This window comes from Scyliorhinus canicula, chromosome 8 (assembly GCF_902713615.1).
Source record: "Scyliorhinus canicula chromosome 8, sScyCan1.1, whole genome shotgun sequence".
Classification (NCBI taxonomy): domain Eukaryota; kingdom Metazoa; phylum Chordata; class Chondrichthyes; order Carcharhiniformes; family Scyliorhinidae; genus Scyliorhinus; species Scyliorhinus canicula.
The window spans coordinates 2714649-2734891 of record NC_052153.1 but is presented as its reverse complement, the minus strand read 5'-3'; the positions used below and the strand labels follow the sequence as shown (position 1 = coordinate 2734891).

The 20243-nt window shown below is 47.3% G+C and overlaps 1 protein-coding gene across 2 annotated transcripts in view; it reads left to right on the top strand.

Moving 5' to 3' along the window:
- LOC119970052 (coiled-coil domain-containing protein 171-like) overlaps positions 1 to 20243 on the top strand; it is a 282328-nt gene that overhangs the window by 54468 nt on the left and 207617 nt on the right. For both annotated transcript variants that reach the window (XM_038804011.1, XM_038804010.1), the window contains exon 11: positions 15950 to 16056. In XM_038804011.1, coding sequence (XP_038659939.1) covers positions 15950 to 16056 — 107 coding nt within the window. The remainder of the gene's footprint in view (positions 1 to 15949; positions 16057 to 20243) is intronic.

The following is a 20243-nucleotide window of genomic DNA, read 5'->3' as shown; positions in this document are numbered from 1 at the left end:
CATCCTTGTCTGGTGCCCCTGTGCAGTTGGAAGTATTGGGAGTTGGTATTGTTGGTCCGTACGCTCGCCATGGGAGCGTTGTATAGGAGCTTTGCCCAGGAGGTGAACCCTGTTCCAAGCCCGAACCGCTCCAGTATCTCTATTAGGTATTTCCATTTGACTCTGTCGAAGGCCTTTTCTGCATCTAGGGAGATGATCACCTCTTGTGTTCTCTCCTCGGAGGGGGTCATTATCACGTTCAGCAGGCGCCTGATGTTCGAATTAAGCTGTCTACCTTTGACGAAGCCCGTCTGGTCCTCTGTGACCACCTCAGGTACACAGTCTTCTATTTTGGCTAGGATTTTGGCCAGTATTTTGGCGTCTGCGTTCAGCAGTGAGATGGGTCTGTATGACCCACATTCCGTTTGGTCTTTGTCTTTCTTAGGTATCAACGAGATTGAGGCCTGTGCTAGCGTGGGTGGCAGTGTGCCCCTAGCTAGCGAGTCTGTGAACATCTCCCACAGGTGCGGGGCCAGCGCTGTCGCAAATTTTTTGTAGAAGTCCGCCGGGAATCCGTCCGGTCCCGGCGCCTTCCCCGCCTGCATGGAGCTAATGCTGTCCATGATCTCACCCAGTGCTAGTGGTGCTTCCAGGTCCCGTTTCCTGCCCTCTCCCACGACTGGAATGTCCAGTCCATCAAGGAACCGTTTCATCCCAGACTCCCCCCTTGGGGGCTCTGAGGTGTACAGCTCTTGGTAGAAGGCCTTGAAGGTTTTGTTAATCTTTTCTGGTCTGTTTCCAACATGCCTCAGGTACCCCTGATTTGTGCAATTTCTCTGGTGGCCGCCTGCTTTCTCAGCTGGTGTACCAACAGGCGGCTGGCTTTGTCTCCGTGTTCGTACAGGGTCCCATGCGCCTGGCGGAGTTGGTGCACTGCTTTCCTGGTGGAGAGCAGGTCAAATTTCCTTTATAGCTCTTTCCTCTCCGCCAGGAGCTCTACGGTCGGGGCCTCGGAGTATTTACGGTCTACCTCCAGTATGGAGTCGACCAGCTGCTGCCTAGCCACCCTTTCCTCCCTATCTCTTCGAGCTTTGAAAGCGATGATTTCCCCTCTTAGTACGGCCTTTAGCGCTTCCCAGAATGTGGAGGGTGAGACCTCGCCGTTCTGGTTGTTTCCGTGTACTCTGCTATGGCCGGCGCTATCCTTTTGCTGAACGCCTTGTCAGCTAGTAAGGCACCGTCCAACCTCCATGTGGGGCGCTGGGCCCTTCCCGTCTCTATCCGCACGTCCATGTAGTATGGAGTGTGGTCTGATATCACAATTGCGGAGTATTCCACTTTGTCTGTCCCGAGAAGCACCGTTTTCCCCACCACAAAGAAGTCAATTCTGGTGTATACGTTGTGTACTGGGGAGAAGAAGGAGAATTCCTTCTCCCCCGGGTGGGCGAACCTCCTGGGGTCCACCACTCCCATCTGCTCCATAAAGTGACTGAGTTCCCTTGCCATGCTTGAGGTTTTCCCCATTTTGGGGTTTGATCTGTCTGTCTTTGGATCCTGTACACAGTTGAAGTCGTCTTGTCTCTCTCTCTCTCTCTCTCTCTCTCCCCCCCCCTCCCCATGATTAGTCGATGCGTCGCTATGTCTGGAATTTCTGCCATGGTCTTCTTGATGAAGCTCGTGTCGTCCCAGTTGGGCGCGTACACGTTAACTAGTACCACCGGTGCCCCATCCAGGGCCCCGCTGACCATGACGTACCGTCCCCCCGGGTCCGTAACAGTCTTTGTCGCCCTAAACATCGTCCTCTTGCCGATCAATATCGCCACCCCCCCTGGCCCTTGTCCCATAGCAGGAATGGTAGGTTTGTCCCATCCCAGCCCTTTCTTACCCGCAGTCGGTCCTGCTCTCTCAGGTGTGTCTCTTGGAGGAAGACTATTTCGGCTTTCATATTTCTTAGGTGGGTGAGGACTCTGGATCTCTTCACTGGACCGTTGAGTCCTCTTACATTCCAAGTGACTATCCTGGTGGGGGGGCCTCTGCCCCTCGCTCCTGTGGGATTAACCATACTTATCTGGTGGACACGCCCCTGCCCTCCGGGGTTTCCCTTTGTTAGGGGGCCGTCCAGGATGGCCGCTGTCGCTGCTCTCGCCATGCGGTCGAGTCCCTGCGCTTCGGGGTTTCCCTTTGTCCCGGGGGCACCCGCCATGGCCGCCCACTGTGTGTCCGCCACGCGGGTAGTCCCCTGCACTCTGGGGTCTCCCTTCGCCCAGAGACAGTACTGGGTGGGTGCTTGCAGCGGTTCCTTGTTTCAAGCCCTTGGTTGTGGTACTTTGTAGCCCTGTTCCTTTTCTAGCCTCTTTTGTCCCTCCTTCCCTGCATCCCCCCTCCCTCGCTCCCTGTGCACCCCCCACCCCCGGCCTCTCCCTTTTCCCTCCTCCCCCGTATACCCCTCCTTTGCCCCTCTTTCCCCTGTTCCTGTCCCCGTTTGCTCTCCCGACTCTGATGGGTGTTCCCCCCCATCCCCTGCCTGGCGCCTTCCCCCCTGTTGGGGGTGCGCTGCGAACCTGCTTTGTTGCGTGCCCCTGGCGCTAGCTTTCCTGCTAATACGGTGGCCCCCCTCTCGGGGATTACTGTCTCGCTTCTCCCCTGCCTGGCCTCTACGATTTTCTGCCCGCTCTTCCCCCATCCTACCCTGCACCCCTCTTGCTTGCTCTCCCTTCTCCATTACTCTCGTTCCCTCATGCTGGGGCCTGGCCTCCCACCTGGAGCGGTCCCTAGGGCAGTGGTTTGCTCTTTGTTCAGGGTGCTCTTGCCGTGGCGGGGGTCGGGGGGGCCTGGCATTGCCTCGCCCCTCCCCACCCCCCCGTCGGCGTGTCGTTGCCCCTTGCCAGGGTCCCCTCGTCCCTACACTCGCTGGTGGTTTTCCAGCCCGTGTTCCTCGACAAACCTGCTTGCCTCAGCGGGGGCTGTAAAGAAGTATTCTCTGTTTTGGTATGTGACCCAGAGTTTCGCTGGGTACAGCATACCAAAACGCACTCTGCTCCTGTGAAGAGCTGCTTTCACTCTATTGAACTCTGCCCGTCTCCTGGCTATATCTGTCCCAATATCCTCATAAATTCAAATGGTGTGTCCTTCCCATTTGCAGGCTCTATTTTTCCTTGGCCCAGCGCAGGATTGTCTCCCTATCCCGGTACCGGTGCAGTTTGGCTATGACTGCTCTCGGTTGTTCCCCTGCCTTGGGCTTTGGGCGCAGCGACCGATGTGCTCTGTCCATTTCTGGTGGGTTGGGGAAAGTTTCCCTCCCCACTAAGTTGCCCAGTATCTCGGCCACGTATGCTGTGGGGTTTCTACCCTCGATTCCCTCTGGCAGGCCCACTATCCTGACATTTTGCCTTCTCGAGCGGTTTTCCTGGTCGTCTACTCTGCTCCCCTGTGTTGTGCCCAGTCTCGTCACCTCCCTCTCCAGGGCCGTGACCCGGTCGCTCATGTCAGTCGCTGCTTTCTCCAGCTCCTTAATGGTCGCCTCCTGGGCTTCCAGTTTCTCCCCTTGGGCATCCAATTTCTCCTCTAGTCTGGTCAGGGCCTGCTGCACCTCTGTCAGGGCCCTGGCCACTGCTGCCTGCACTGCGGCCTCTATATCTGCCTTCGCCTCCGCCTTGTTTACCTGCTAATGCTTCCTCAGCACCTCGGTAAAGGCTGCCTTCCAGTTCCAGCTCCCCCCTGGCCCCGTGGGAGAGTGCACCTCTCCGTTCTGCCGCTTTGTGTGCTGATTCGCTCGTCTGAGCTGGCTCACCCATTGCCCCGTCTGCCTTTGGCACCCCCTCTCCCTCTGCTTTGGCTCCCTTCTGGCATTTTTTCTCCCCCTTCCCTTTCTTCTTTTCTTCTCCCCTTGTTTTTCTTTTTCCCCCCTTTTCCGCACCCTATTTTTTTTTGGTTCTTCCCTTTTTCTTCTCTCCTCCCTTCTTTACTTTGCCACTTTATTTTTTCTCTTTTATAAAACTGTTCTAAGGTGGGCTTGTTTTGGGTGAGAAAAAAAGAGTGCAAAAAGAGAAAAAATAATATATCCCCCCCCCCCCCCCCCCCCCCCCCCCGCCTCCCCTCTGTTTAAAAGTTTTCTTTTCAGAGTTTTGTTTTTGCAGAAGTTCTGTTTCCTTCCTTTTCCCTCACTCACCCAGGGTCGAGAGAGAGAGAAGTCTCTTTGTTCCTGCCTCATGGTGGTCACTGCCGGCTGGGGAGGGGTTGGGTCGGTCCCCGCTGCTCTGTCCGGGCCGCCGCTCGTCGCACCCCGCGCTCTCCCGGTGGGGGTGGCTGGGTCGCTGGTCGCTCCTCCATTCCCTCCTCTTCGCAGGCTCGGCCCCGCTTCGGTCCGGGCCGCTGCCGCTGCAATCCTGACCTGCGCTCTGGTGCCGTGGGGGTGGGGGAGGTGGACCTGCCGCCGGATCGCTCCGCCGCCGAGGTTCTCCCTTCCACCGATTTTACGGGGTTTGACTCTTCCCCTTCTCCCCTCCTTCCACTGCGGAGATCCCCCGAAAAAAGGCCCCAACCTCGTTGCCCTGCGAGAGCCCCTTTCTTTGTGACCGCTCCGCTCGCCCAATTAGAACATTGTTTGGAAAATTATCTGCAGTATATAATATTTCAGGTGAATATTCAAGGTTGGTGAATTTAGTATCACCAAATGCAGTATTCCAAATATGACCCCTTTTGTTGGTGATTCATAAAGACTGAATCCTTGTTTTTTTTGAAGCCATTCCTTTGATCTAAACTCTTACTTGCTGAAACCAGCATAGTCCTAGCTTTAGGAACTAACAGTTTTGTCGGATTACATTACAAATATAATTATAAAACCGGAATAACAGAATTTTACATGTTTCTTAAATCTACTAATGCAGCAATTAATGCCATTGACTTTCCCATTTTGGAAACTTTAAAAAGAATTTACAGTGCACAAGGGGGCCATTCAGCCCATCGAGTCTGCACCGGCTCTTGGAACGAGCACCCTTCTTAAGCTCATGCCTCCACCCCATCCACCGTAACCCCACCTAACCGTTTGGGCACTAAGGAGCAATTTAGCAGAGCCAATCCACCTAACCTGCACATCTTTTGAATTAAATGCTAATAAATAACACAACATAGTGGAAATTTGGAATTGAACAAGTTGTGACTTGCTTTCCAGTTCTTACAACAGAGACTCCATCGGAACCAAACAGTGGTAGCACAGGATGGTTTCCACGAGTAAGTTTAAAAAAAAAGGATTGTAAACTAACATTTCTTTGGACGAAAAACTATATTCTGAATTCCAACCTTGAAGAGTGATTGGGATTAACTTTGAAAAAAAATGGCTGAATACAAGGTCGGAGTATGACGACCCACCATTATTTTCTGAATATGACCAATGGAAGAATGAAGGTACCATGTAGACGTGGGTTATGTCCTTGCCCAGTAAAGAAAAGGAATGGCCCAGGCACTTTGGCTACCGTACAAAGCAAAAAACAATGCAAGGTAATCTCCGAATTGGGTGTGGAGAATTTGAACTCGATGAAGATTTAGATACATTAAGAACTTTCATGGATGAGATTTACAAAAAGGATGATAACGTATTAAGTGTTTGAGGCCTGGTCAGATTTTGACAAATTTAGAAAGTCCGAGGATACCTCCATAGCCGAGTATTTCATGGAATTTAGCAGACAGTTTGTTAGGATGCAAAATCTCAGTCTAGAAATTCCTCAACCATTGCAGGCGTTTAAATTATTTGACTCTGCTAATGTTACAAACATGAATAGGTTTCTGGTTTTGACGGGAGTTAAATTTGCAGAAAGACGCGCCCTGTTGGAACAAATGTCAGAGGCTCTAAAAACGATCCTCGGGAAGCCTTCCTTCCTTCCCGGCATCTTTCCTGACACAAATGGGCGGATCGGTGATGAGAAAACTATGGAAGACTCGATGTTAATGGGATGAAGAGGTGGTCTCGAAAGAAGCCACAAACATCAATCAGAAAGAAGATTTATAACTAAAAATAATGAGGACAGAAACACCTTTAACAATTATGGCAGGAGGAACAAATTGGGAGGTTTCAACAGAAAAATGAACCCCAGAAATGCCCAGGGTGTGGTCAATCTGTGTTTTAGGTGTGATTCGAAATTCCATTTTGCAATGAACTGTCGCAAAGAACTGTCCTGAGATATAATAGGGTGCTTGAAGCCAAACACGAGACAGAAGACTCCGAAGAAGAAGAGGAAGAGGGAGATATTGGCCAAAAAGAAGGCTTTGTCTTAGTGATGAGAAGTTTCAGTCCAGTGCTGGTCGCAGAGTCATACAGTTGTGCTGTATCAGACAGTGAATGTACATCTACAGTATGTGGAATAGACTGGTTGAAATGTTACCTGGACTCTTAAGTGACAAAGATTGAAACAAGGTTGAGGAATTTGGAAGTCCATGAATTTCAGATTTGGGGATGACAAATACCCTTAAATCATTGAAAAGAGTAGTGATTCCTTGTAAAATCACCAGAAAGAATCATTTTATTAGCACGGGCGTTGTACCCAGCGTAATAAGTTTTGCTATTGAGCCGATCATCAATGAAGAAAGCACGTATGAAACTTGACATGGAAAACAGCAAGGCCATTGTGTTTGGAAAAACTAAGGATTTGCAATAGTGTCCAGACTATATAAATTGTATTCCAATTCCTCCATGTATCTTTAAGTAAAGCAGGATTAATGGATTTGGGTTTATTTTCACGTGTAGCGAGAATTCTTTTTTTCCCCTCAATTAATGGGCAATTTAGCATGACCAGTCTACCCATCCTGCACATCTTTAGGTTGTGGGGGCGAAACCCAAGCAGACACGAGGAGAACGTGCAAACTCCATATGGACAGTGACCCGGGGCCGGATCGAACCCGGGTCCTAGGCGCCGTGAGGCAGCAGTGCTAATCACTGTGCCGCACAGAAAGGGGGTGGGATTCTCTGACCCTGGGGCCGGGTTGGAGAATCGCTGGGCCAGGTGCGATTCACGCGATGCTATCCCTACACCGGTCCACCGTTTCTCCGGTGACTGGAGAATCGCTGCCATTGGCGGCAGTGTGGTCGGCGTGTCGCCGGTCCACCAATTCGTTGCCTGGGATGGGCCGAATGGCCGCCAAGAAAGCACGAGTCCCGCCGGCTACGTTCACATGTGGTCTTACCTGGCGGGACCTCGGCGTCCATCCTGCAGGGGGCGGCCTGTTGGGGGAGGGGGGGTCCAACCTGGGCGGGGAGGGGGGCTCCACAGTGGCCTGGCCCGCGATCGGGGCCTACCGATCGACAGACCAGCCTCTCCTGGTGGGGGCCTCTTTTACTCTGTGCCGGCCCCTGTAGCTCTCCGCCATATTGCGCTGGGGCTGGCACGGAGAAGGAAGCTAGTGCGCATGAGTGAGTTCGCGCTGGCTGCAGCACGCATGCGCAGACCTGCGGCGCCCGTTTGACGCCGGTATCGGCAGCTGGAGCTGCGTGAGTTGCTCCAGTGCCGCGCTGACCACCTATGCGTCGCAGGATCGCTGCTCCTGGGGGCTTGTTGACGCCGTCGTAAAATGCCTTTAAGGAAGAGAACGTGAGGGTCAGTATTAATATTTTTAAAAGGATGGAAATAGGGTGCATTTACTGCAGGAAAGAAAACCTATAAATTTGTGTTATGGTAATGTCTGGCAAAAGATTTTTTTTTCTTCGAACGAGTTAATGTTCTTCACTATTTAAGTATTAATTAGAGCTTTAATTGTTTAATAGACTAGACTGATTATGTGATAGACTGCAGACATATATAAAGGGGGGTACGGGTGGCACTGGGATTGGATGAGTAGTGATTGTAGGACACAAAATTGGATTTGAAGGCGACATGTTTTCCAGTTTTTTGTTACCGAGATTCGATCAGAAGTAAACATGTTTATACATGCCGCTTGTGTACATTTTGGTCCTTCCAACAGACTCTCTTTGTGCTTCAAAGCTACGGGTGTCTCTATTTAAAACGAATGGAAGAATTAGACTAGAATGTTATGCATTCTTTATTAGAAAGTAGGGATGTCTGTTCAAAGTGCCAAGCAGTTCCTTTCAGAAAAAAAAGATCGAGACCATGCAGTAACGCTCAGGGCAACAGCTACATTTATTAATGCCTGGTGATATGAAGTTACTGTGTCCTTCTATTTGGCAGGTCAGCTCAATAAGTAAATATTGTGTTCAACTTGTCTCCAACTGTTTTTCTTTCATATAATGCTGCAAAGGCAGTTTTATTGTAAAAACAGACATCCCATATCTGATAAGAGGTTAATTTTGATTAAATATTTTTTCCTTGTTATTTGTATTTCAAATAACTATCTTAACTCATTTGGAAAGACTCTTTGCACCCTATCCATTTAATATTTAAGATTAAGTTTGTAATTACTGATAAAGCTGTCCCTATCATTTCAGGAATCAGTAGTATCCCTCCTCTTAGTAATTATTAATGATACTTTTCATTGTTGCAAGGTCGTTCCTAATGTTCTCTGCGAGATTACTGTAAATGCTGACAGGAAAGAGGCTGCACTATACGGGAAAGCACCATCTGTATCCATCAGGATTTCACTTTCGCCCTACCCCAACACAGTTTCTGTCTTCAAAGCTCAATCCTGCTACATTGAAAGGAAAAAAACCGCTTGTTACGCAAAAGCTGCAAGCATTCTGATCGGAGTTATTGAATTTCAGGAAGAAAGAATTCACATTGTACTGCATATTTCACATCCTCAAGATAAACACAAGCTGCATTTGGCTCTGGGTTATTGTCATGTGTACCAAGGTACAGTGGAAAGTATTCTGCATACAGTCCTGACAGATCGTTCCATACATGAAAAACATAGGAGTAAATACACAATATAAATGCATTGGCATCTGGTGAAGCATATGGAGTGTAGTACTACTCGGTAGAGAAGATGCGTGGAGAGATCAGTTCAGTCCATAAGAGGGTCATTCAGGAGTCTGGTAACTGCGGGGAAGAAGCTGTTTTTGAATCTGTTAGGGTGTGTTCTCAGACTTTTGTATCTCCTGCCCGATGGAAGAGAGAATAACCTGGGTGGGTGGGGTCTTTGATTATGCTGCCTGCTATCCCAAGGCAGCAGGAGGTATAGACAGAGTCAATTGATGAAAGGCGGGTTCGCGTGATGGACTGGGCTGTGTTCATGACTCTCTGTAGTTTCTTACGGTCTTGGGCCGAGCAGTTGCCATACCAGACTGCGATGCAGCCAGAAAGAATGCTTTCTATGGTGCATTTGAAAAAAAAATTGGAAAAAGTCAATGCGAACATGCCAAATTTCTGTAGTTTCCGGAGGAAGTGTAGGCGCTGTTGTGCTTTCTTGGTCGTAGTGTCGGCGTGGGTGGACCAGGACAGATTGTTGGTGATGTGCACACCTAGGAACTTGAAGCTGTCCATCATCTCCACCTCGGCACCATTGATGCAGACAGGGTGTGTACAATACTTCACTTCCTGAAGTCAGTGACCAGCTCCTTAGTTTTACTGATGTTGAGGGAGAGATTGTTGCCATTGCACCACGCCACTAGGTTCTCTTTCTGCCTCCTATTCTCTGACTCTGTTGTTCGAGAACCAACCCACATTGTTGTGTCATCAGCAAACTTGTAGATGGAGTTGGAGCCAAATTTTGCCACAGTTGTGTCTATAGGGAGTATAGTAGAGGGCTAAGTATGCAGCTTTCTGGTGCACCGGTATTGAGGACTATCGTGGAAGAAGTGGCATTATTTATCCTTACTGATTGCGGTCTATGGGCCAGGAAGTCAAGGATTGAGTTGCAGAGGGAGGAGCCAAGTCCTAGGTTTTGGAGCTTTGATATGAGCTTTGCTGGGATTATGGTGTTGAAGTCGGAGCTGTAGTCAATGAATATGAGTCTGATATAGGAGTCCTTGTTGTCGAGATGCTCCAGGATGAGCGTAGAGCCAGGGAGATGGCGTTTGCTGTGGACAGGTTGTGGCGCTATGCGAATTACAGTGGATCAAGGCATTCTGGAAGTATAGAGTTGATGTGTTTCATGACCAACCTCTCGAAGCACTTCATGATGATAGATGTCAATGAATGGTCAACAAATGTCCAATTCACCCAACAGCACGTTTTTCGGCTGATCTGACTTTGGAAGCTGTGACGGTGTTTGGAAGCTGTGACGGTGTTTGGAAGCTGTGACGGTGGGTATCGGTGTGTCGGATGCTGCTGGGGCAGTTGACAACGATTTGTTGGTTTCCTACTCTAAACAAGCATAGAATGCATTGAGTTCATCGGGGAGGGATGTGCTGCTGCCGGAGATTCTACTCGCCTTTGCTTTGTAGCCCGTTATGGTGTTTAAGCCTTGCCTTAATCGACGAGAGTCCGTGATGTTAGTCTGTGACTCTAGCATAGTCCAATATTGTCTCTTGGAATCCCTAATGACTTTGCAGAGGTCGTACCTAGATTTCTTGTATAGGTCAGGGTCGCCTGCTTTAATATTAATAATCATAAGTAGGCTTATATTAACGCTGCAATGAAGTTACTGCGAAAACCCCCTAGTGGCCACACTTCCCCGCCTGTTCGGGTACACAGAGGGAGAATTCAGAATGTCCAATTCATCCAACTGCACGTCTTTCGGGACTTGTGGGAGGAAACTGAAGAGCCCGGAGGAATCCCACGCAGACACGGGGAGGAACGTGCAGACTCCGCACAGACGGAGACCCAAACCAGGAATCGAACCTGGGACTCTGGTGCTGTGAACCAACAGTGCTAATCTCTGTGCTAGTGTGCTGTAACGCCTCAGACGTGGTCTTCAGAAGGGAGTGAATATCCTGGTTAAACCATGGTTTTCGGTTAGGGAACGCATGTACTTTAGTACGCAACCTTCTACACACTTACTAATGAAGTCTGTGACGGTGGTGGCATACTTGTTTAGATTGGCCGCTGAGTTGTTGAATATGGACCAGTCCACTGACTCCAAGCAGTCACGTAGAAGCTCTTCTGTTGTGTTGGACCAGCATTGCACAATCTTCTTCACTGGATTCTTCCGCTTGCATTTCTGCTTGCATGCCAGGAGAAGGAGCACCGTCTTGTGGTCTGATTTTCCGAAGTGGTAGGCGCCCGTAATGTCTCTGTAGCAGTGGTCAAGAGTGTTGGGACCCCTGGGGGGGACAGGAGATGTGCTGCTGGAACTTTGCCAATACTTGAGGTTATGATGAACAAGGCCTTCAGGTATTCGGTTTCATTGTTATTTATAGCGGTGTACAATTCATCAAGCGCCTGCTTCACCTCTGCCTGGGGTGGGATGTAGACCGCCATGATAATGGCTAATGTGAACTCTGTGGAAGGTAGTACGGGCATTACTTCACGGTCAGGTATTCCTGGTCCGGGGAGCAGTGGTTTGCCAGGGTCGACACGTCCGAGCACCAGGAGGAGTTGATGAGGAGGCAAACCCCTCCACCCTTCACCTTGCCTGATGAAGCCGTACGGTCCATCTGGTGTATTGAGAAGCTGTCAGGTTGTATGGCACAGCCCGGTGAGGTGGGGGTGAGCCATGTCTCTGTGAAACAGAGCACACAGCAGTCTCTTGCTTCCCTCTGAGAGGCAAGTCGAGCGTTAAGCATGTCCAGCTTGTTTTTGATTGCTTGAATGTTTGCCAGGAGTATGCTGGGGAGAGGAAACTTGAATCCACATAGTTTTATTCGCACTTGCAGACCGCCACGTTTTCCTCGCTTCGGTCAGCGGCTGCTCCCGGATGGTCACGGATCTGATGGGAAAAGTCTGATCTTGTGGATTTACTTCGAAGGGCGGCATGGTAAATACATGAAGAATAGGATGGGAATATAGGGATACAGACCCCGGAAGTGTAGAAGATTTTAGTTCAGACGGGCAGCATGGTCAGCGCAGGCTTGGAGGGCCGCAGGGCCTGTTCCTCTGCTGTGCTTTCTTTGTTCTTTAGTAGCACAGTGGTTAGCACTGGTGCTTCACAGCACCAGGGTCCCAGCTTCAATTTCTGGCTTGGCTACCTGTCTGTGTGGAGTCTGCACGTTCTCCCTGTGTCTGCGTGGGTTTCCTCTGGGTGCTCCAGTTTCCTCCTGCAAGTCCCAGAAAGCGTGCTGTTAGGTGAATTGGACATTCTGAATTTTCCCTCAGTGTACCCAAACAGGCGCTGGAATGTGGCGGCGAGGGGCTTTTCACAGTAGCTTCATTGCAGTGTTAATGTAAGCCTACTCGTGACAATAAAAGAGTATTAGTAAGAAAGACTTGCATCGTGCAATGCTTTTCCAGACCACCGGACGTCGCAAAGTGCTTTACACTCAATGAAGTGCAGAGCTGTAGTCACTGTTACAATATGGGTTATGAGGCTGCTAATTTGCACTCCACAAATTCTCTCAAACAGCCACCTGATAATGACCAGATAATCTCTTTTGTTATTATGTTGAATGAAGAATAAATGTTGGCCGGGACATTGGGGAAAAACTCCCCTGTTCCTCTTTAAAAACAGTGGATTGGAACCTTTTATATCCACCCAGACAGCCAGAAGGGGTCTTGGTTTAACGTCTCATCTCTGATGGTGCAGCACTCCCTCAGTCCTGCACTGGAGTGTCAACCGTACTGAAGTGCTGACGTCGGCCTTAAACCCGGAACTTTGTTCAGTGGCAAGTTGCTACCAATTGATCCAAGGGGTGATCAGGGTAGGGATGAATATGAAGAAGGGTCTTACGGCATGATGAAGTGTATATTCATGGAGCATTGTAGGGCCTAGCAGCTGAAGGTACAGGTGCTGCTGCTGGTGGAGTGATTGGTTGAGGGCAGATGCCAGGGGAATGGGGAGACCAGGTACTGTAGGACTAAAGAATATTTCAGCCATCGAGTAGGGGTGAGTCCATGGAAGGACGTAAACACCTAGAATGAGTTTTAATTTTGCCTTCCATTCCCTTGAATGCTGCAATGAAGTCTCGCATCTTGCTGCTAAGAGATTTCCTCCAAGCAATTTAGTTTCATCTCTCTGGTCACTTCCCACTTTTCCAAACTGAATTCCAAAAAAGTCAGGTTTGTTGAACATGCGAGTCCGAGCCTGTTTCTGGCATCTCACTTGGACAAGGAAAAAAAATTCATTTGACGAGAGGTTCGTCTTTCTCCTCTGGCCTCTGATCATGTCCTGTCACGTTTATTATCTTTATATGGTCAGGGCTCCTGTCAATAATTGAAGGCATATTTCACTCGAATCAAATTAGAGGTAACAAAGTATTGTAGATTGTGCAATACCCAGTGCTCCTATACTTTGCTTTCTCATTCTACACTCCAAATATGTTCTTCCTCCTTTCAACATGCAAACACGCACAGTGCTGTTTTGAAAGCAAGATTCATTGCACAGCTCCAACACATTTCTTCCTCAAGATCTCTGTGCTGTGGAATTTCTCTCTCTGTCTTTTCCTCTTCAAGTTTGGCATCAACTAATTACTTCCCCATTTGCCTTGTATTTTCAACCTTTGTCTCAACCTTAGAGCTATCCCGCCTTTTGGATTCTCTAAGCAATTTTTAAAATGGGTCCCACTATGTTTATAGATTGTTCTAATTTTTGTTACCTCTAATTTATTTTATTTAGTCAGATCAGGCTTCTGCTTATTAACTTTTCTTTTTTTTATAACTTTAATTCTGTAAATAAGTGGATTATGATATTTTAATTGAAACACCCACTATCTCTGGGATTTTATTTGTCATCTAGCCTTTTGAAACAGCTCTTTTTTTTAATCCAGAGTAAGTTCAATTCCCAATTTATGTGATATAAGTAAGAAAGAATCAATGTTCTCTTTCTCTCCCTCTGTAAAATCGAGACTTACAAATACTGCTGTTCCTAGAACTGCTAGCTTAAGACTGAGAACCATATCCCACATTTTCAGGACCGCTAGGAATTGGCCTGGATTTCACTGGACCATGTAATTTCTAAGTTCACTTTCAGCGAAATGGACCTAATCTGGAATTGAATGGCTGGCTATCATGCAAGTTGCTGAACTTAACTGGAAACAAACAGTGATTTTATTTTTTTCTGAGATGTTAACTGAGACAGTTTACTGAAGACATTAAAAAAATACTGCTTCCTGAAATAATACCGTTGGATTATAATGCACTCCACCCATGCAAACTTAATACTAATTGCTGTTTTCAGTCCCCATCCCAAACTCTGTCCCTGCTACCTGGCAAACTTCTGAGGCGGAACCAAACAGTCACAACCTGGGTGTTGTATTTGATGCTGAGATGTGAATTCCCGACCACATCACTAAAACCACCTTTTTCCAAAGCTGAAACATAGCCCTGCAGTCTGGTCTGAAACCCTGGTCCATGCCTTTATTACTTCACAACTTGATTATTCCAACACAATCCTTTTTTTTTTTTTCTTTTTTTTTTTATAAATTTAGAATATCCAATTCATTTTTTCCAATTAAGGGGCAATTTAACGTGGCCAATCCACCTAACCTGCACATCTTTGGGTTGTGGGGGTGAAACCCACGCAGACACGGGGAGAATGTGCAAACTCCTCACAGACAGTGACCCAGGGCCGGGATTCGAACCCGGGTCCTCAGCGCCGTAGGCAGCAATGCTAACCACTGTGCCACCGTGCCGCCCATTCCAACACAATCCTGGCCGCTTCTGATTTTTAGAATTCTCAGCCTTGTTTCCATGGCTTCGTCCCTCCCTATCTCTGTAGCCCCCCTCCTGCCTTACGATCGCATCTCCAATTCTGGCATCTTGTGCACCCCTCATTTTGAATTGCTCTACTCTCGGCAGTTGTCTCTTCAGCTGCTACCTTGTGAATCTCCTCCCTAAAACCCTCCCCCCATCTTTTCCTTCCTCTATGGCGTTTCCTTAAACCTATCCCTTTGACTAAGCTTTTATCCATTGGCCGTAATGCCTCTGCATGCCTTGTGTCAGATATTGTTTGAAAAGCTGCACATGTTAGTCCGCTGGATGTTTTAGGGTTTTACAAATATAATTTAAGGGCACGGTATCACAGTGGTTAGCACTGCTGCCTCACAGTGCCAGGGACCCGGGTTCAATTCCAGCCTCGGGTGACTCTGAGGAGTTTCCACGTTCTCCCCATGTCTGTGTGGGTTTCCTCCCGGTGCCCCGGTTTCTTTCCCCAGTCCAAAGACGTGCTGGTTAGGTGGATTGGCCATGTAAATTGCCCCTTAGTGTCAAGGGATGTGCAGGTTAGGTATTATGGGGCCAAGGTAGGGTGCTCTTTCAGAAGGTTGGTGCAGACTCGATGGGCCGAATGCACTGTAGGAATTCTATGGTTTTAAAAAAGTTGGCTTTACAATTTTTTGACAAATTTCTTCAAGTGTCACAATGTTTACATAAATTTCCTCAATATAATATGATCAGGAAAAGAGCAAGTGTTTGATCATTTGGGTTTATGCCAAACACACACACAAGTTGAAACTTCCTCGGGTCATCTGTCTTTTGCCCATTCATGAAAAGTGACTGTTGCTCATCAGGTTAGTTCGAAACAGATTAACAATGCAAAGTTTTAACATTGCAAGTCAGATATGCCGTTTCATTCTGCGCACCTAATCTTATTGATACAAATGATAAGAATATATTTTGAGTCAAATAATTTCTCGCAATTTCCCGGTGACATCAACATCGAAACTTTACATTTTGGTGAATAACGGAAAGGAGGAAATGAGCAATGAATGGTTACCAGATTGGTTAATGGAAAATGTGACAATTTAAATATTAGATCTATTGCTTGTTGAGGAATTCTTGTTATACTCTAAGCTCTTCATAACTTCAGACCTCATTAAGCATGCAATATCTCCCTGTTCAGGAAATCTATAAATGCACTGATAGAGGCTGATATAGACCCATTCTGTTAGTTGTTTGTGAAATTTAGTGGTTTCAGTCATAGTATCTATTTTCTAGCTGTGGTATTATAATACAATATTTAAAAGCTTTACTTATCTTCCCATTTCTTCCTTTAGGCAGTCGCAAGGACAAAGAAAAACCCTTAAGCCCCTCTGTCGTCCTTGAGAATTTGAGACATACCCTGACAGATTACCAGAGCAGGCTAGAAGACACATCTAATGAGGTAACACTTGCACCGTTTGGTGCCTAAGATACAGCCCTTGGCCTGCAGCAGTGTGTGCTACCCACTCATTACAAAGGTCATGGGAGATTTCAGTGACCACGGGGAGTCCAGGATTGACAGCTTTGCAGATGCCTATGGTGTCTGAGGAAACAACATAAAATGTGGCCTTAGTGTTTAATCCAAGAAAAGCAAAGATTATTACAGGGCCACACCATCAATTTAGAAAACCTTTTAAGAACCTCTCACTGTATTCTAATGCTTATGTAGTGGAATAGGGTGCAGAAGAAATATTTTAATGGTTCATTGTCCATTTGCTCAACAGGCTGTGCACATGATTGTTACTGCTTGTTTAAGAATAGAATATCTGATGCTTTGCATTCTCTTGAAATACTTATTGTTAAACGCCAGTTCCTGTGTTAGGATATAAAATGACCAACTGTCATTCTGAAGGTTGTTAATCAAGCAGCTCAATTTTGCATTCATTGTGTCTGTACCTTTGTGTCGAAAAGTAAAATGAAGGTGTTTTTTGTCCATGTGAGAATTTTGAGAGGTATTGCAAACCGTTCAACAACTGAGAAAATAATTACATTTCTAATTGCTCCAGAAGCCTTCTGATCAGGGCCGTGGAGTAGTATAGTGAATTTTATGAAAATTCTACTGAGGCCGAAATAAGAGGCTTCAAAGTAACGAGGGACATGTAACCCACGGTGAACTGTTACCAATGAAGATAAATGTCACATGATCCCCAGCAGCGCAGAGGGATTGACACAGCCGGCTTTGGCTCAGAAATATTCTTCGTTGTGAAACAGTGCCAGAGTTAGCAGAGAGGAGACTAGGAGGGTGGCTCTATTGAAAGCAGAAGGGAATAGTTTGACAGAAAGAAGAATGAACTGTCAGAGAAAATAAATCGCAAGCTGTGGCGTTTAACTGATGATCTGCCACTCGATATCCAAGTACAGCGGCATGTGACTGACCCCACAGTTATGTCACAGCAAAGCAGGGACTGACTCGTATTGCAGTTGGATGTAAAAAAAATGTTGATGTCCGGTATTATTGCAACTGATGCATTTTCTTTTAAAAAGAAAATAACTTTTTGAATATTTTTGATTGTTTTTGCATTACCCAACAGGGATAATTTTAACTTTGATGGTCGTGTAAAACAAGTAAATTTGGATGGGCCGCCCACTGTACCCCTTTTCACTGTTGCTTTCCATTGAACTTAATGCCCAAACTGCACCTGTCCGTTATATTGGTTGGGTTTTGCTTTAGCTTCAGTGATGTATTTCCCAACTCCAGCGGAATGGCCAAGCATTACTCTGGTTGCTGGTGATAAAGTAATCAATACCATACTAAGGACACACTCTGGACACAGCGCAATTGAAGTCCAGACAATTCTTATCTCTCTCTATGTGACCTGTTTATCTTTCTGTTTTGCGCCACCACAGTTCTCCCCTTTGACATACTGTATTATACAAGTGCCAGTTGGGCAACAGAAGTAGTGTCCGATTTTCTGCACATGGGCAATCGTCAATGGCTGGAAGCAATACGTGTTGTTATCTGAGATCTAAACAATAACGTTTGTGGCCATTCGTGTCCCTGCGAGTTGGCATCATCTCAACATCTGCAGGATTGCAAATCTGGGAGCAATGAGATTAGTGACGCTCCTAAAAATAGCTCCCACCATGCAATCTCCAAGCCTGTTCAAGGAGGAGGAGACACGGAAGAGCAAAGACTTTATGCTTGTAGTCTGAGCGTTCATAATTGCTGAAATATTTGGCTTTATGCTATTGTCATGGAACATTCTGCTGAGAATACCTTTGGACATTCCCCACTCTTCATGGTGTTTTGATTCCATACTTAGGCACAGCACGTGTACAGGTTGTGGTGTCCTACACCAGAGACAACACATTCGCAAGCACACTCCCGAACAGAGACTTTGATTTCGTTAAGCATTGTCCTTTGAAAAGTAAATTGTGATACCCCTCAGCTGAGCTATTTAGCTCTCCAGTTAATTATATTCCTAACACAGTCAGACACGTCAACACAAACACCTCAAAATAAACATGGTACATATCAACATCCTGCGGGTTACCATACTGTGGCTACCAGAGCAGATCAAAGGCTAGGAATCCTACGGCGTGTAACGCACCTCCTGACTCCACCCAAAGCCTGTCCACCATCTATCTACCATAAGACATAGAAGCAGAATTAGGCCACGCAGCCCATCGAATCTGCTCCGCCATTCAATCATCGCTGATATTTTTTCATCCTCCTGCCTTCTCCCCATAAGCCGTGATCCCCTTATTAATCAAGAACCTATCTATCTCTGTTTTAAAGACACTCAGTGATGTGGCCACCATAGCCTCTGTGGCAAAGAGTTCCACAGATTCACCATCCTCTGGCTGAAGAAATTCCTCCTCATCTCTGTTTTAAAGGATCGTCCCTTTAGTCTGAGATGGTGTCCTCTGGTTCTACTTTTTCCTACAAGTGGAAAAATCCTCTCCACGTCCACTCTATCCAGGCCTCGCAGTATCCTGTAAGTTTCAATAAGATCCCCCCTCATCCTTCTAAACTCCGAGTACAGACCCAGAGTCTTCAACCATTCCTCATACAACAAGCTCTTCATTCCAGGGAGCATTCTTGTGAACCTCCTCTGGATCCTTTCCAAGGTCTGCATGTCCTTCCTTACATATGGGGCCAAAAACTGCTCACAGTACTCCAAATGGGGTCAGACCAGAGCCTTATACAACCTCCAGAAGTACATCCCTGGTCATGTATTCTAGCCCTCTTGACATGAAAGCTAAAATTGCATTTGCCTTCTTAACTGCCGACTGAACCTGCATGTTAACCTTGAGAGAATCGTGAACAAGGACACCCAAGTCCCTTTGTTTCTGATTTCCTAAGCATTTCCCCATTTAGAAAATAGTCCATGCCTAAATTCCCCTTTCCAAAGTGCATAACCTCACACTTTTCCACATTGTATTTCATTTGCAACTTCATTGCCCACTCTCCTAGCTTGTCCAAATCCTTCTGCAGCCCCCCCTTGCTTCCTCAATACTACCTGTCCCTCTGAAGATCTTTGTATCATCTGCAAACTTAGCAACAGTGCCTTCAGTTCCTTCCTCCAGATCATTAATGTATATTGTGAAAGGTTGTGGTCCCAGCGCAGACCTCTGAGGCACACCACTAGTCACTGGCTGCCATCCTGAAAAAGAAAAAGACCCCTTTATACCCACTCTCTGCCTTCTGTCAGTCAGCCAATCCTCTATTCCATGCCAGGATCTTACCCTTAACACCATGGGTTCTTATTTAACAGTCTCCTATGCGGCACCTTGTCAAAGGCCTTCTGGAAATCTAAATAAATCACATCCACCGGTTCTCCTTTGTCTAACTTGCTTGTTACTTCCTCAAAGAACTCTAACAGATTTGTCAGACACGACCTCCCTTTGACAAAGCCGTGCTGACTCAGTTCTATTTTACCATGCACTTCCTTCTCCTCCTGTGACCCCGGCACCTCCAACACCCCAAAAATCGCCGCTAGTGGGCACGGCGCCATCTTGACACCCACAATCGCCGACAAGCTCTCAAACACCGCTTCCCAAAAACTGTCCAGCTTTGCACACCCCCAGAACATGTGAGCATGGTTGGCCAGCCCCCACCCTCACCTCTCGCATACATCCTCTACTACTGAGGAAAATCCACTGCTCCGGATCATGTGAATCCTATGTACCACGTTATAAGGCTCATCCACACACGAGGAGGTTGAGTTGATCCAAGGTGTTATTTCACTCCAAACTCCCCAACCCATCTCGATCCCTAACTCTTCCTCCTACTTCTGCTTTATCCCTTCCACTGGTGCTGTCCCCTTCTCCCCCAACCACCCAGAGATATCCCCAATTTTCTCTCCACCCCCCACTCGTCTGGGGCCAACAACTTCTCTAGCAACAGATTCTCTGGCAAAAACTATGGCAGTTCCTTCCGCGCAAAATCATGTATCTGCCAGTGTCTAAACTCACTCCCCCTTGGCAACTTGAATCTCTCTGACGCATTCTCCAGCCCTGCAAACCTGCCCTCTACAAACTGGCTTCTTACCCCCCTTAATGTTGCCAGGGCCCTCAGACTCGAGCCCCTACAAGAGTCCTCCATCTTGCTCATGTATTTGCTTTGTTTGGCCCCTTGTTCCGCAC